The sequence below is a fragment of the Apis laboriosa genome, unplaced genomic scaffold (genome assembly GCF_014066325.1).
Source record: "Apis laboriosa isolate Shangri-la unplaced genomic scaffold, ASM1406632v1 scaffold158_cov153, whole genome shotgun sequence".
NCBI classification, from domain to species: Eukaryota; Metazoa; Arthropoda; class Insecta; order Hymenoptera; family Apidae; genus Apis; species Apis laboriosa.
The window spans coordinates 890,610-907,207 of NW_025222082.1; the positions used below are offsets into that span (position 1 = coordinate 890,610).

A 16,598-nucleotide genomic window follows, 5' to 3' on the forward strand; every position below is an offset into this window, starting at 1 on the left:
TCGAAATCTTCTCGTCCCTCGATTGCTTCGTCTCGATACTTGTTGAACGTGTCTGTCGCGTGAAACAGGATACGGTGGAGCCTCGAAGGAAATTAGATCAGCGTGGAGGATTGAAGGATCCTCTTGCTCCGCCGGAGACAGTCGGAAAGGCGTGTGTCTCCGGAAAATGCATTTGGAACAGAAGGAAGAGAGCCATTCGATTTCAAAGCGGTATCGATCGCGACTTCCACGCGTGGAACAGAGATCCTTTCTCTCTCTCTCTCTCTCTTTCCTCCTTTCGCCGCGGTTACTATCGTCGTTTCGAGCATGTTTCAATTAATAAAATACGCTCTATAAATCGAGCATCCACGCGAGATGGAAGGAAGGTTTATTCCACGGGCAAACAGCGAATAAATTACGAGTCCATAAAAGTAACAGACACCACTACCGAAATTAGATTGCTTCCATTAACCATTGATTACCGGCTGGTTGAATGGACACAGAATTTATTTCCAACCTCGTTCGATAATTAATTCGTTCTGTTCCGCGTGAAATTTCGCGAAATAAAACGAAAATATGCAGCTACGTGTTCTCGTTTGTGTTGAGGGGTTGATTCGAGATAAAATTGAAAAAGAAAAAAAAAAAGAAAAAACGAGAGAGAATTTGCATTTGGATTTCGAGTTTAGATTTGTAAATGTAAACGAATTTGATCTTATCTCATGGTAAGTAATTCATGAGAATATTTAGAATAGATAGAAATTTGATGAGTTTAAATCAGGTTTTTTTTATTTTTTACGCGTAACGTGTGAAATAAAAGGGAAATTTCGAGGTAAATTTGCCATGGAAACCAAGTAATATCATTAACCGTCGGATTTCTAAACTTTGTGAACTCAATTCTCTCGATGGACTTCTGGAATCGTGATTTCCAAGCCAGTTTGCGAGGTCTCATCGAATCTGTAATTCGATTCAGAAGAAAGAACAGGAAAGGGATTTTAGTCTTCTCTTCTTTAAAGAGATTTCTCTAATTTGTCGCAGAGAAATTTCGAAGCCTTTTCGATTTCGATGATTTGTCACTATTATCATATCATAGAATTATATGTGTGCAAGCATATGATTATTAAGACAAAAAGTAAATTGTTCGTAGGACATTGATTGGACACGTTTCGTTCTTCTTCGAGTACTATGATCCCTTAATCCCTTAATCTTAAAGGAACTCTAAGAAACATTAACAAAATCAAAGAATTTTTTGCAACTTTGATTCAGAATCGAGAAGAGGAAATAGAAAGGATACGAATTTTAAAAATAGAAAATTTGAATGTTTCTCGAGTTAAAACGAGAGACGTTTCTCATCTCATCTTTTGACGATTATCTCATCTTTAATTCATGCATTTTCGTGGATAGATCAGAAATGGTCGTATTTAATCGAGAATCGCGATAATCAAGACCTATTTTTCCACGAAACTGAAAAAACGAAACGAATGATAACGCAGGTTGTATGAAGATTTCGTTTATATATATACGATACATAATTCACAACACATGACTCGGGAGATACGACAAAACGTCAAGAGAGATATAAAATATTGGACGATACAATCGAAAGATTAAATATACTGGAGAAATATTCGTCCTCCATCCGATGTATCTTCTGTAGCTCGTTGCAATTTTCTTCTTCCAATAAACGAGTATTCTTTCAAATGTGAACATTACGACGATCAAATAAATTTTTCACGTGTACCAATCGTCAATACGTCATACAGACACGAATTTTTTGGTATATCGATAGTTGATGCGTGTTTAGGACAATCTGCGCGAAAAAGGAAAAGAGAGAAACAAATGTGAATTATTCGAGAACGAGAAACTGTTGGATGTACAAGGGTGAGATAACAATTATTCGCAATTATTTGTGAAATTAGATTTCACTAAAGAAATCAAGTATAAATAATAAAGAATATTATCGATTATTATTGAAGTTAAATATTTGAAAAATGATCATTAAAATAATATCATGTTTGGCTAGATATTTGAAATGTTTCAGAATATTTGAAGGAAATGATTTTTTTCTGGATTATTTCGTTATTTGTTTCTCGAATAAAATAATATTTTACTTTAAAAATTTACAATAATCCTATTATATTTTATCATTCTCTCGTTGTTTGCTACAATTGGTAGATTTACCACAATACGGATATTTTTCTCAAATTGTTTGAATCGAAAGCAATTTTAAAGGCAGAAGTGATTCAAAATGTAATAAATTTAATATAGCCAACGTGAAAGTTAATTTGATCAAATGAACTAAAGAGATAATCTTACCACCGAGCTGTTTTCATATCGAATTATTTTTCCATTTATTTGGGCAAAAATTAATTCAAACAAAAAGTTATTCGAAATATAATTTTTTTTTTATCAAAACAACAATCCTAATAATCCATCACTCGAAGATATTATTTATTTTTCTCCATAACTATCATCATCCTTCGTCTATTTTTGATTATTGCTTTCATAAATAAATTGCGAATAATTGTCAATTCCTCTTCGTATATCATAGAATTAACAAAAATTCACAGGTAAACCTGTTATTTCCTCTTAGAGACTGTTCTCGAATGACGTTTTCGTTGACTATTCGCCTCTCGAATATAGAATCGTTTCATGGGCATGTCCATATGCTCCCAATGATGAGCCGCAATTTTTGCAATCACCTGGGACGGATAATTCTTGTTTAATTGCTCGTGAAGAGTGCGATAATAGTGTATGAAAGGGTTGATCGATCGGCAGAGCAAATGTTGTCTTTTCTTAATTCTTCTCGTTGGACCTTTTGTTATTTCTCTCATCATTCGCCTCGAATCCATCAATTGCATATCTCCGATTTGCGATCCACACACTCGTTCGGATATTCACCGTAAAATTTTCTCGGGTTTGCTTTCTGCGAACATTGACGTTCTCCCCGTGTCAGTTCATCGACTTGAAGATCGTCGTGATATCGAAATGGACTTGTTCGTATTTCATTTTAAACGAACTTCTCCTTTAAGGATTATTTCTTTTATTTTAGGGACAAATGATTTGTGTGTCCGAATATTTCCATTCAGATTGTTCTGATTCGCGTTGAACGAAAGTTTTCAAAAACCAAAGGATATGTTTTTTTAACGTAATATATGAAAGATTAATTCGTAAAATTAAAAATATTAATATTACAAAAGAATAATTTACTCACATCGCACTGCGTGTATCAGGAATATCGCGATTGCTGGGAAGCCCGTCGGATGCTTCCTGGTTAAATTTGTTCCTAGCATATGGATCCTCCCCGGCTCGTAATCCTCCCCTCGAAACATATCTGAAAATATGTATTTGTGATTTTATTGACGAATATACAAATCTCATTTATCAACAGCGAAAATAGGAAAGAAACATCTGACAAGCGAATGAAACAATTAATATGCACAGAAGGGATATCAAGTTCTGCATTTCTTCTACAGCAGCTGCATTTATCTCGCGATGGTTTTTCGGATGTTTAACAATGCATACGGCCAATCAGTATTCAATTCTTGCGGCTTGCAATCAAGATTACACTCGAAATCACTTTCCAAATACTTTCTATGGCATCGCATCATGAATTAGAATCAACGAGACTTATTTATCCGATGATGAAATTGAATACATTTTGCATTACGGTATATAAATATTCATTTAAATTTAATTAAAATTACAATCAACCCTCATCGAATGCTTTCGAATGTGATTGATGACGAAATATTTGTAAATCTTCACGATGTTTGTCAAAGGATTAATACAATTTTTCTGCCAGAGATATATCGATCGATTTTTAAAATGAACTCATGATCTTGATTTGTGACGCTGATTGTTTGAATTGGTTGAGAACGAATGTTTTTTTTCACCGACAATTTATATTGGAAGAAGAATATATATTGTGATAGGAAATTGGATTTTTGTTATGAAACGTGATAGATGGAAGAAAAAGCAAAAAAATAAATTTGTAATATAAATTTTCGATTCGAAAATCATCAGTCTAAGAATAAAATGATGTCCATCCATTAATTTATGTGAAAACCACGTGTTTCGAGATTGGCATCGAGGAATAGGAGAAAGAAACTATAGCAAACGCCAGACAAGTGAACATTTTTCGAAATAAGAAAGACAAAAATATGGAATAATGATCAGAACGATCAGTCGATTTTACCCTTGCTCATCGAAGTAGTTCCACGTCACCCTTGGATCCGGGGTGGGTGCAGGTAGCAGCTCGGATGACATCACGATGGCGGTGCCATCTGGGTCCACGTAGTTGCCGGAGTTTCCGGCGGAGAGAGCCAATGATGCAGGCTCCTTCAGTCGCAAGGCTCTGTTTTCGTTCTGTAAGCAAACAAAAATCTTCTTGAAGACGTTCTATCAAGTTTACCAAGTCGAAATCTGTTTGTCTCGTATAAATATTTCACGCTGCGAGCAAACATCGTGTCGATAAAGAATCAACTTGATAGAAATCACAAGATTGATAAAAGAAAATATCTAAAAAAGAAAAATTCCTCTCGATTATAATCAAGAATAATTTCGTAAGTGTGACATCATCTGCCTTGTTTTTACACGTAAAACTTCTTACTGAGCAATGAATGCATACTCGTTTATTCCATTGAAGTCGATCGATTTTTACTACTCGATGAAAAGTATCACCATTCATTCTGATACTCCAACAAGTTACCATTTAAATTATAACACGGCAATCTATACTCCGATGATAATGATAATTTTAATAAAAACACAACAAACTTATATTCATTTTTAACAATATATTTCATATTTAACAATATAAAAAAGAAAAAGAAAAGAATGTTGTTAATTTCGTCATACTCAAACATCCAACAATTTCATAAAAAATTCTTTCGAAATTATTCGTTCCTCGAAATAATCAACATTATCTTTTTAATTCTCCATTCTACTAAACAACTCCTTGCAGCCAATAAAACCATCACCATTAAAACCAACCATCCCAGAAATTAATCAACGATCCGCTAAAATATAATCCAAGAATGCAAGGCATGTGGCTGAAAGTTGAATAACGTCGAGAGAGTTCCCCGACGGTATCGGGCGACACTTCGAGATATTCGATTGGCAAACTCGCGATAGCCAGTCGCAGCTGGGCGACATCCTCGAACGGCCAGAGTTTTCAAAGGCAAGAATGGGATCGATGCAAGAATCGGTCGGTCTTCGCGGCGTTTAGTTGGCTTCGATACAAGAAGCAATTGTAAGGATGGCCAGGGGATGGCTTCGTGTCCCTTTGTGTTGACACATCATCGAGATACGCCGTATTGATTTTGAATCGATATGGAGAGTCGCGAGGCACTTGGCCATCTCTCCGTATGCCCTTTGTGCCCGGAGGACATGCATTGTGCATCCCCGGTATATAGGTCATCGAATTTTGCTCATCGGCTTCCATCCCGGATCTCGACCTGTCTGTGTTTGCCTGGTATGGATGCGCGTCAGCGGCTTGACTCACCGTGTGCAGGTGTGCCGATCGACCATTGATACACACGTAGACTTTGAACGATGCTTCTGCCGTGATCGTTGATTCCGCCAGACAACGGAGGAATTAACCCTTTCGAGATTAATAGGCCAGTACATTGTTAAATGTCGCCCTGAGGATCGGAGAGTCCAATAACTTTTTTTCTACTATCGCTTCTCTTCAATAGTATAATCTTGTTGGAAGTTGGGATATCGTTTATTCTGGTTTGAAAATTATATTCGTTCTATTTTTTTTTTCTTATTATCAATCTAATCGATTTTCGAAAATATAATTCTTAGGTGTAACGTTTTCTCGGATATCTTAGATCATGCGAAAATAGGAAGCTTGAAACTGTAATTTGTATATCCAACGTAGGATTATCTTTTATTTGTTAAAAGATAAGAACAGAGAAAGAGAATCGAAATTTATTATTCATAAATCTAACGAAATCCTCGCATCGAGGATTAAGTTTTCAATTTATGGTGGCGAAGAAAATTAAAAGTAAAATTCCGATGGATTCGTGGAACTTCGTATCGAGCTATGACACGATATACATTATCGGGTTGAAATAATGAAATTATCGATCTTTGGAATAAAAGGGCACACGCAAAAGTGAACTGTAAATAACGATAGATTCTCTGCGTAGGTGGCGTAAATGGCGTGGCTTCACGGTCAAAGATGCGGAAAGGAAAGTAAATGACTCGGACGAGAACAAAAGGGGCGAGTCGAGCAGTCGATGGAAAACGAACCGTGAAAGCTGAACGCGAGAAAGAGAGAAAGAGTGGATAGGGAGGTTGGAAAGAGGGAGAGAGAAATGCGACAAAATGTAACCACGATGAAATATTAATTTACGGGTCAGAGGGTGCATTAAACCGGAAGTACAGTCGGCTAGCCACAGCGCGGCAAGCTGTTGCATCCGGTTCCCTCGTGGACCACGTGACGTTCGGTTCGTCGAAATGAAACTCGATGAACTCTCGAGTTTCATCGTAAATCTGTTATAATATTTAACAGTAATAAGAAATCGGTATGATATGGAAAAATCTTTATGCTACTCTTGGTCGTCAAATACATATATGTATGGAGACGTGTGAATTTTGGAAGTGAATTCATTTCACGAATTCTTTTAATTTTTAAATTTTTACAAGTATTGTTTAATAATGTAGGATCGACTTAAATAATATAATTTAGTTAGTGATAATTCTTAATATTGAAGTAATTGTAAAATAATTGAGGAGAACCCTCATGATAATTTCTCCATTACAGCATCTGTTCCTTCAAACAAATCGAACGATAAAAACTTTCTTTCCATGCGAAATGGTAATGCATATTCAGGAAATTCGAGATTCCTCTCCTTTTTTCTTCTTCGTTGTCCATAAAATTTCCATAAAAATATATTTCCACGCATCGATCGACCGTTTGGCGACGTTACATCGAGTATTTCGCAACACGATCGTGGTCCCGTCGCATTATCTCTTTTCGGTTGACAAATTCGCCACACGTATCCGTCATAAAATTCATTGCGCGTGCAACGATTACGCGAACCTCCCGGAAATGCAGCGACGCGGGCTTATCGCGATAAACTTGAACAATGACCGTGGTGGCTCTAGCCGGAAGATTGTGTGCGCGAAAACGGAAGCGTGGATAAAAAAAAGCGTCGCCAACATCACAGGAACCACGTACAAATCGGTCCAAATAGCTGATATTTCTTTGTTCTCTCTCGCAAATCATTTTGGCGAATCGCGCGACAGAATGAAAGCTATCATATTTTACACATCCTGTTGGAATTGATTGTGTTTTTCAATTCAGTTGCGTTCTTTTATATTATTTATTTATAATTATTCTGATAATCCCCAAAACAAAAAGGATATTTCGTATTCCTACTCTTTCTTCTATTATGAAATAAAATATAAAAGCATGAAATTGAATAAATTTAACTCTTCATTTATACGGTGATGAACAAATCGGATACGAATGAAAGTTTGACTTTTTGTTAAAAAAAAAAAAAGAAAAAAAAAAACGTGAGAAAGAATTATTAATATTGTCATGAAAACCCATTCAGAAGATAAAGGAAACTACGTTATTGAAGTTGGTTTTTGATTCATCGCGATATCTCGATTGGTTGCCGAGATATAAAGGTTTAAAGTTTATAGCGATTAAGACAGCGCAAAAATTATGAATGGCTCGCGACCTATATTCTTTCCCTGGAAATGCGTACTATTTCTAGGAATTACGTCTGCCGCTTGTCTGGAGTTTGAGATAGGTCAGTGAGACGAGGCGCGAATGAGAGGTCCGAGTAAACGACAAAGATGGAGATAATAAAGGATCAAAAATTACCTTTCTCTTTACACGATGATATCTCGGGAACCGGAAGTCGTATCGGGATAAATGAAAAAGCGTTTTGAAGGGGAAGGTTCCACGCTTCTAATAATTTTTCGTTCATTGATAAGAAATCATTATCTTGAAAGTTATAGCGGTTTAAATTTTTTCTAATTTTAATAGGGTTTAATTGAGTTTAAAGATTAAATTATGCCGTAGATACGTTTATTTCTGATAAAATATTGTTTATAACGATTTTATTAATGGCATGTTGAAGGCTTTAAGCCGATTTAAAACTTTTCCTCGAAGTAAATTGGATCTTTATTCAATCGATTTCGTTCGAATTTAATTATGTTGATTAATCAAAGAGGATTTTATAGATTCCTCCTTTTATATTTTAGCCCCTTTTCAATCGAGTAATGTATTGCTGCGACATTTTATTTTATCGTCAACAATAAGTGAGATATTTAATCAAGTTAAACAGGGCACTTTGAATAATAACAAAATCGATTTTCTGTTAATAAATTATTAGAGCACCGTAATACTATTACTATTGTATATTGGGATATAATACAGATTCTAATAATCGGAGAATGCATCCATAATGCACAAAAATTTCATGAATTAATTTAATCATATCAACATGTCACTCTATTAAATTAATCTCTGAACGAGTGACAAAGTGACACGAAAATATTTTATATTCTAACCGTAAATTATTAACAATTTCACATTGTTTTCTCTCGGATTAAATTATCATTATTTACCTCGAAGATAAATCAATTTGATGTTGTTATGTTTTCTTTTTTCGTGGATTAATGACGTTCAACAAACCGACACCTTTCTCATTGCGATAATTGTGAATTAACGTAAAATTCATCGAAATCATTGCCAATCAACTATTGTTCAGTATAGTCTTAATAATAATTTTGCGATTTCAATTTTCTGCCAAATTATTTTATTGAATATTAGACATAAAAAAAAAAAAAAGAAAACGAATGAGAAAAAGAAAGTAATAAAAGAAAAAAGTTATTTTCTATCGCATAAATCATATCTATCGCATATATCATAATAAATCAAACTGACTTAAATTACTAAATAATTCGTCGTTATATTTTTTACGGAAGAATTGACTCAAGATTGAAAAATCCAACGATACGACGCATCAAAATACAAAATAGAAAAAATATATACATTTCTTTCTTATTGAACATACTTTTAGCCAAAATAATAATAAAAACACATCTTACTTCAACAACAACAGAGCAGAGACACGATTCCACGATACTGAAAAAAAGATACACAACAGTTCGAAGATGCACGCAAGATTGATATTCAAACAAAATATTCGAAGAAGCATCATCTGTTGAAAATTGAACGAAATATTCAATCATAATTTCACATCGATACCAAGTCGATCAATCATTTCACCTTCACTTTCACGCACATCCACCCAGAAGTTGTAACTTCTCCTTTCGTAACTTTGTTTCACGATAAGAAAGATGTATAAAAAAAGAAAAAAAAAAAAGGAAAAAAAGAGAAAGAAATCAGGATCAAGATTAATGGAACTCTCAGGGGAACGAATCGGTCTTGCAATAGTTATCCCTCGATTTCACCGTGGTGAGCCAAAATCGAGCGGGCCAATATTGGCGTGGCACGTGATTATAATCGACGAGGATTGCATTATTAATCTCGTTGTTGCCGCTTGACAATGCACGCGCAAACGTAAGCGAATTAGAGTTAACGATATTGGCCTGTTTCGATATTGCAGCCCGAGAATACATTTCTCCTCCCCTCCCCTCTCCAGTAAATTATGATGACGCTGTCATTCGTCAACTAGAAGCGCTATGTCACCGAGGAGAACCGTAATCGTCACGTACATTGTGTGTCCTCGCTAATACGATCCCTGATTGTCTGCCTATCCAAACGCGACCTCATCCTCTCTCATCATTCTGAATTTCAGTTCGAGATGACGTTCGAGGGCTGTGAAACAACGATACGACTTCTTTTCTTCGACAATTAATAAAGTGCAATAATGAAAACGAGATTTGTACGAGATTGACGTGTGGAATTAATAATAATGTTTTTTTTTTTTTAATTCTGTCTTGAACTTTTATAAGTATAAATATTTCATTATAAGTATAAGTATAAATATTTCATCTGGAACTTTAAAAAGATGAATACTAATAATTTGTTTTTCGTTTATAGATCATTAATAAAGAATTTTGGATCATTGTCGAAAAGATTCAAGATTATTCCGACAGATTTTTTTTAAAGTAGTGAATTTCATAAAAGTTATTTCAAAAATTTGATTGTACTTTTCAAAAGATACCTCGTGCAAATAAATCAATCATAATTATAAATCTCATTTGTGCAATAAAATAGACGTAACGTGGATGGCAATCGAAACGATCAGAGGGTTAAAATGAATGATTGATCGTAATTATTAGATCATCGAATGCGTGATATTACCGAAACTGTCAAGGTTGTCAGATTGTTAAACTTGAAATTAGCCAGACTATCGGGCTGGACCGTAGTTATCAGCCGATCGAGGTCACGAGACAATTGGGATTATCGGTGCATCAAGTCAATCAACAGACTATTACAACTATCGGGTCGTTAGGACGGTCGTATTATCGAAACTATCGGGACAATTTAACCCCCGGGGTTGTACGGTTATCCAAATGACGCGTGCAAACTTAATATCGAATTTACAAACCGTGCGCCACTTACGAAACATAATTAGACAAACTTTAACAAAGAAGAGGAGCAACTTTTCAACTATAAATATTCCGGGGAAACAGATTAACGAAGAGAAATCATAGTTTTAAAAGGCAGTGTGTAAATGTAGACGGGAAGAATGAAAATGGAGGATGAAAGTCGTGGAGGAATACTTTTGTTCGCCAAGTTAGTGATACATTCTTCGGACAAAGTTAACAATGGCGTGCTTTAGTTGTCGAAATTTAGCAGTGTGATATGAATTTAAAGGATGACAGCACAATGTAGATTCTAGATGAAACGTTAAAATTAGAAGAAGAAGAAGGAAGAGAATACGTACAATCTAATATTTATTCGCAATAATATTCTTTCTCCCTTTCTTTCTAGTTGAAATCGAAGAAAGAAGAAACTAGACACCATTCTTTAGATCCATGAAAGGAAATCCAGGATGCTTGTTCGAATCTTAACGATAGCCTGAAGAGGCGCATTCCAACGTTTGTTTTTCCTAAACCGTGCGCCGGTTCTTCTTCGACGATTTACATTTCGAGAAGAGACAAGGATCGAGGCAAGGAAGAGAAAAGGGCAAGAGGGTTGCTACGTCCGATACGTTTCTCGTGAGTTATGAGTAGATTTGCATATAGAAACTACACGCCGCAGATTTGGCCGGATATAGCCTCTGGACAAAGTAGACAGCTGACACTTGGACGCTTAAATTCGTCCCTCGTGGATTAAATCTGCCCGAGAAGGATTCCGCCTGTGGAAAATGGTCTGAAACCAATCTCCTGCTACGGGTGGATTTAACTTGTATGTAAAATTGTTTTCTTTGCTCGTCTATTATTTGCGTTGGTTAATTTATAGTGAAACGTATATGCTGTCTTGTGATTAATCTTTGAAACTGATGATCTATCGAATTGAAATTTGCTCGTACGTGATATTCCACGTTCAATACAATATTCTTTCTTGTAATTATAAATAATGCAAATACATATTCCACTTTGGTTTTTCTTCGCAATGATTTCGATGTATCGTATTGTATCCGAATTTCTTTCGGATTGTGGACAACAATTTTTTCCATCCAATTGAATATGGAATGTATCAAATAAAATTTGCATATATATTTCGTATACACGAAGGATTTAATTTTCTCGTTTTATTACGAATATTCACACGGGAACTGCTCATATTCCTGATGGCACAAACCGTTTGTTTATTTGCTTTCTACGCTTGTTTATTTACCTAAATAGTTGTTATGTTTTCTGATCGATTCGTCGCCATGTGACGCTTATCCCACGCCACGTGTTAAACAGAATTCACTGGATTTAGATTTAGAAATGAATGAAACATTCCGAAAAATGAAAAGTACAAATGTTTCGTTCGAATGATTTAAATTCTTATTGCTCTAATAATTCGAAGGGGAAGAAAATCGAAAAGTACACGAATATTCTTGATCTATAAGCATTGTGTATAACGGAAGCAAAGAGTAAAAGAATTTTTAAAAAACCGACGTAAAATTTATCCCGAAAAATTTGCGCGACGAAGAGCGCAAGAAGAATCAGGAATTTCGACGAAAGACTTATATCTCGAATAAATCTCTTTCGATTTATCCATGGTAATAATTTTCTCCGTGATAAATGGACCGTTTTGATCCTTTGAATATCATTCTATCCTCGAATGATTTCAAATCGAAGAATAATTCAATCTAGGAAAAATGAGGAAGAAGAAAAATTGCTGTATAAATATGGACTTTTGTTTCGCATATATCGCAATATACATCGATACCGATCCAAATATTTCTTCCTACGATCTCGATCGAGAGTTATTTTCAATTTCATTGTATCGAATAGCAGAAGGGTTGGGAAGAAGAGATTTTTTGAAATAGATAAATAGAAAGGAAGATATTATTTGAATAAAGAAATATATATTTTAACACCGATTCGAAACGAGTATTTCATTGAAATGAAAGAAAATAATATTTGCTCAAATTTCTCGTGTCTCGTCTCGAAAAAAAAATCTATTCGACCTGAACCTGATCTAATCTTAATCTCAGACTTATTACATCATATTACATGTACAAACAATTTCTTTTCCTTTCAATCAAATCGAATACAAATACATCTTATTGTACCGTCCACGAAATCAGCCCAGATAGTATCCACCCGAAAACGTATCGTCGTGATTTCCAGCTCGCGAAGTAGTGCGAGCAATCAACGTCCATAGCTCCAATTAACCGTGAAATTACACACGGTGGAATAACCGAGGGCGAAGCGAAAACGTTTATTACATTCTGCCGACGTAATTAACGCGTCCTCCCTATATATATATATATATATACGAATTACGAAACGCGACGAAAATTAATGGTACAGTTTCGTGATCCTCGCGATTACTAACCCTGAAACAATCCGTGCGGATGTAAAATCCGGAAACGAATGAAATTACACATTACGTTTGTAATGGCGGGGAACAGTTTGGCCCGCCGGTTAATTAAACGGGGGCCACGTTTCCGTCGTCGTTTCGAGGAGGATTAATCGCGAAGGCGTAATTCCGGCTGATCCGTGGGACCAAATCGGACGATCCTTTTCTTCTCGTGTACGCAAGATTGTAATGGGTGGCGCGTTGGCAATTGCGGTTTCGGACGATTTCATGTCGGACCGGAATCGCCCTTTGGGTAATTTAATACCTCGACCGGTAATCCACTTAGGGCACGTAGCTTTCAAGCTTCCGGAAATGCATCCTTGGCGCGGTTGATTTGTCCACTTGTGCAGTTTATGGCCAAGGTAACGTAGCAGTGAACTGTATGAACCGTTGGAATGAAAGTGGCTGGTTGCGTTTCAGTACGATTCGTGATCAAATCGATGGAGTTTGGAAAAATTTGTATTTGAAAGATCGCTTGGATTCGTTTGTTGTGACTTATTTATATAACGTGAGGAAATAAATATAAATAAATGTGGTATTGGAAAAATTATTTTAGGATTTATCCACCATTCTAATCTGTTGAAGGGCACTGCATTACGTCTTCAACGTGTATTATACTCGAGAATAGGACAGAGATCTGCTATAGAAGATGAACGAGAACATTAGAAACATAGTAATTGGTATCTGTCATAAACGGTTAAAGTGCTTAACGATCACCTTAAGTTTTCCATTAGATTTAACTGAGTCAATTTAGAACAGTGTGCTGGTAATTTTTGATATAGAGTGATGTCGGTGAAAAGATTCGGTTCGTTTAATTTCAATTATAAACGGAGTTTCTCGTAAACTTATTGTACACGTCGAACGCGAGCCAGCTCCTTCGTTAGATGGATAACAGAGCTCGAGGGTGAAAGATCGATACTTACGTAACGGGCATAGGGTGAAAGTCACGCCTTCCTCGTGATTCGTCCGCCAGAAGAAGAGAAGAAAGAATATAAATTTGATGGAATCCGTTTCAACGGGTTGAACGAGATTAATCCCTTTCGCTCAATTAACCAGCATCAGAAAAACAGAGGGGAAAAGATACGAAAATCAGGAATGGACAAATGATAAAATACCAGTATAGACGCAATTAATTATCCCAAGACGAGAGAATCTGCACGCGAGTCGATAAGACGATGAAATTATTACCCTGCAGAGAAGATCACCGAACTGTCTCGATGGCTCTTACCCCTCAGTGAGTCAATCTTCCACGTACACTCCACTTCATAAATCGATGGATATTTAACGGCACAATTTCAGCATATGGATGAACAAATATTATAATATTTAAACTTCTTTTTTTTCTGTGCAATAAAATGAACAGTCCGCTACGCAATTTTAGAAGAAATTAAAAAAAAATAAGTACCGTTAACTATTAACAAATCGATGGATTTATACGTAAAATTAGCAAGTATTATTTTATGAACGAGAGTGTACATATTACGGACAAGAAGATATCCGGAAAGAAAGAGGAAGAGAAGTTCCATATTCGAACTACAATGCGAATCATCGATCGAATTCAAGCACTTTACTTCCTCCCCCTATCTTGGAAGGAGATGTACCTACGTCGAATGACGAGCAAGTAGAGGACAAGGACGAAGAGAGCAGCGGGGATGGGGAACCCCTTAATCTTTCATCAATTCCCTTAATTAACCGGCAACAATAGACCGTGCCCCGGTTCGATCCTTCGATTTCCAGACCTTGGTGGTGGATCTTGGCGATCCTCTCGAGTTCCGGGACGTATCGCTGCCGTTGAAATCGGACGTCGCGGGCAGAAGTGAAAGAACCGTTCCGGGGAACGGCTTTTCCAGACATGTCAGATGCTACCGACTGCTACTACTTCCCTTTGTACCCGTACGAACGAAGAAATCTGTCGAAGATGGCCACCAACCCATCCGCGATACGGATTGTAAATAAAGGATAGAAGAGTTGGTGTGTTTGGCTCGCTGTCCACAGCACAGGTTGCTAGAGGATATCGTCCCCTCTTCTTCCCCCTTCCATCCCTCAAATGATTCCCTTTAACTTTGACAAGAGTTAGGAAGACCAAGGTTTTTTTCCAACTTTTCAAATACCTTGTTTAACTTGTTCGTCACACGCACAAGGAAGAGAGAAGTTCGATTCGATTTTCGGTTTCGTCGAAAAAGATTTTTGGAGAACGAACGAATTATAGTTTCGTCGCTTCGATAATTTCCATAAGTCACCACTTCGTTCCGCTCGTTACGTTGGTTTCGTTACGTTGTCCTTTTTTATCTCGGGCAAAAGTCAAAGAGAGACTCGGTCAAAGTGGCCTGGGGAACGAATTTTTCCCGATCGAGGCGAAGATTTCTTTTCTTTTTTCTTTTTTTTCGAACGCAATTCCTCTCCTGGAACTTCTCGCTCCAACTCCTTTCCATTAAAATTGATTCTCAAACTTCTCCTCCCTTCTCCAGCTTTCTTTTTCAACCTTCTCTTCCGGCTCTGTTCTCGAAGGGTATATACACGAACATTAGTTAATTACTTTCTTGACAAGCTTATCCGCTCGGCAAACTTATCCCTCATCCTTCCTCCCCAAGATCCTTTTAGGAAGAGAGAAAGAGAGAAAGAAAAAAAAAAAAGAATATCTCGCGTGTCGATATATTGGATATAACTCGGTTGCAAAGAGGGGAGGGGAGGGTCGGGGTTCATTGTGCGACTTGTCCGTCCCGAAGGAGTTAATGGAATCTTCGAGAAGATTATGCCGGATCGAAGTTTCCTCATCGATTCCTCGTTCAAATTTCTCCTCGAGCGTTGGCGCGCCGCGGAATCGCCCCTGGCGCGGGGCCAACCCTTGCCAAATGCGAGACGCGAGCTCGATAAAAAAAAGTTGACAATTAAACGGGGGCGACTTTATTAAAACGCGTCGCACCTGTGCGCCCGCAAAAACACCGCCATTTCTCTCTCACGAGGAGAAAAAGAAAAGGAAAAGGATCGACCGGTTCGCGCGCGCGACACCGAACCAATTTTCGTTTGAAAAACTGCGTATCCGGCCCCGGCGATGGCGATGCCATGTCCCTCCAACGATTCCACTCGATTGTTTTCCGTTTTCAAAAATTCAGGAGAGGAGAAGAGTTTTTGTTCCCTTTTTTTCTTTCTTTCTTTTTTTTTTTTTTTTTTTAGATCGATCAAACCGATTAATCCGATTTCCTTCGGCCAGGACGCTCGATAAAGCGAATTATTATCGGATGATTCAATATATATTGATTACCGATACACCGTTATTATTGTTATATACGCGTGTATCGTAATTTTTGCGAAATAGTATTTTAGCTTTGGTGGAAACGGAAGCATTATTGAAATATAATAGAGGGGGAAGATAATGGATTTTATGGTATTATCACTATCGTGATTCCTCCTCGGTTGTCTCGATTCGTTCTGGAAACGGAAGAATTAAATTGGTCGTAACTTGATAGATACTGTCTTAATCGACAGTTTTCGATCGTCCATTATCAAGTTCTCTTTTTCCACGTATTTTGATTTTTACAATTTTATAAAAAGTGTTCCATCAGTGTCTTTCTATTTAGAGTTAAAAATTGAATCTAATCATCCAAAGAATTATATTATATTCGTACTCAAGATTGTTTGAACCGCTAGACTTACCAAGTCG

The 16,598-nt window shown here is 36.7% G+C and overlaps 1 protein-coding gene across 1 annotated transcript in view; it reads right to left on the bottom strand.

Annotated features, from left to right (window-relative positions):
* The window catches only part of LOC122710829 (polypeptide N-acetylgalactosaminyltransferase 2), a 187,491-nt gene that overhangs the window by 36,949 nt on the left and 133,944 nt on the right, over positions 1-16,598 (bottom strand). Inside the window, exons 2-3 of the mRNA XM_043928976.1 lie at positions 4,175-4,344; positions 3,191-3,310 (exon numbers count right to left, since the gene is read on the bottom strand). Of these exons, the coding sequence (XP_043784911.1) occupies positions 3,191-3,310; positions 4,175-4,344 (290 nt within the window). The remainder of the gene's footprint in view (positions 1-3,190; positions 3,311-4,174; positions 4,345-16,598) is intronic.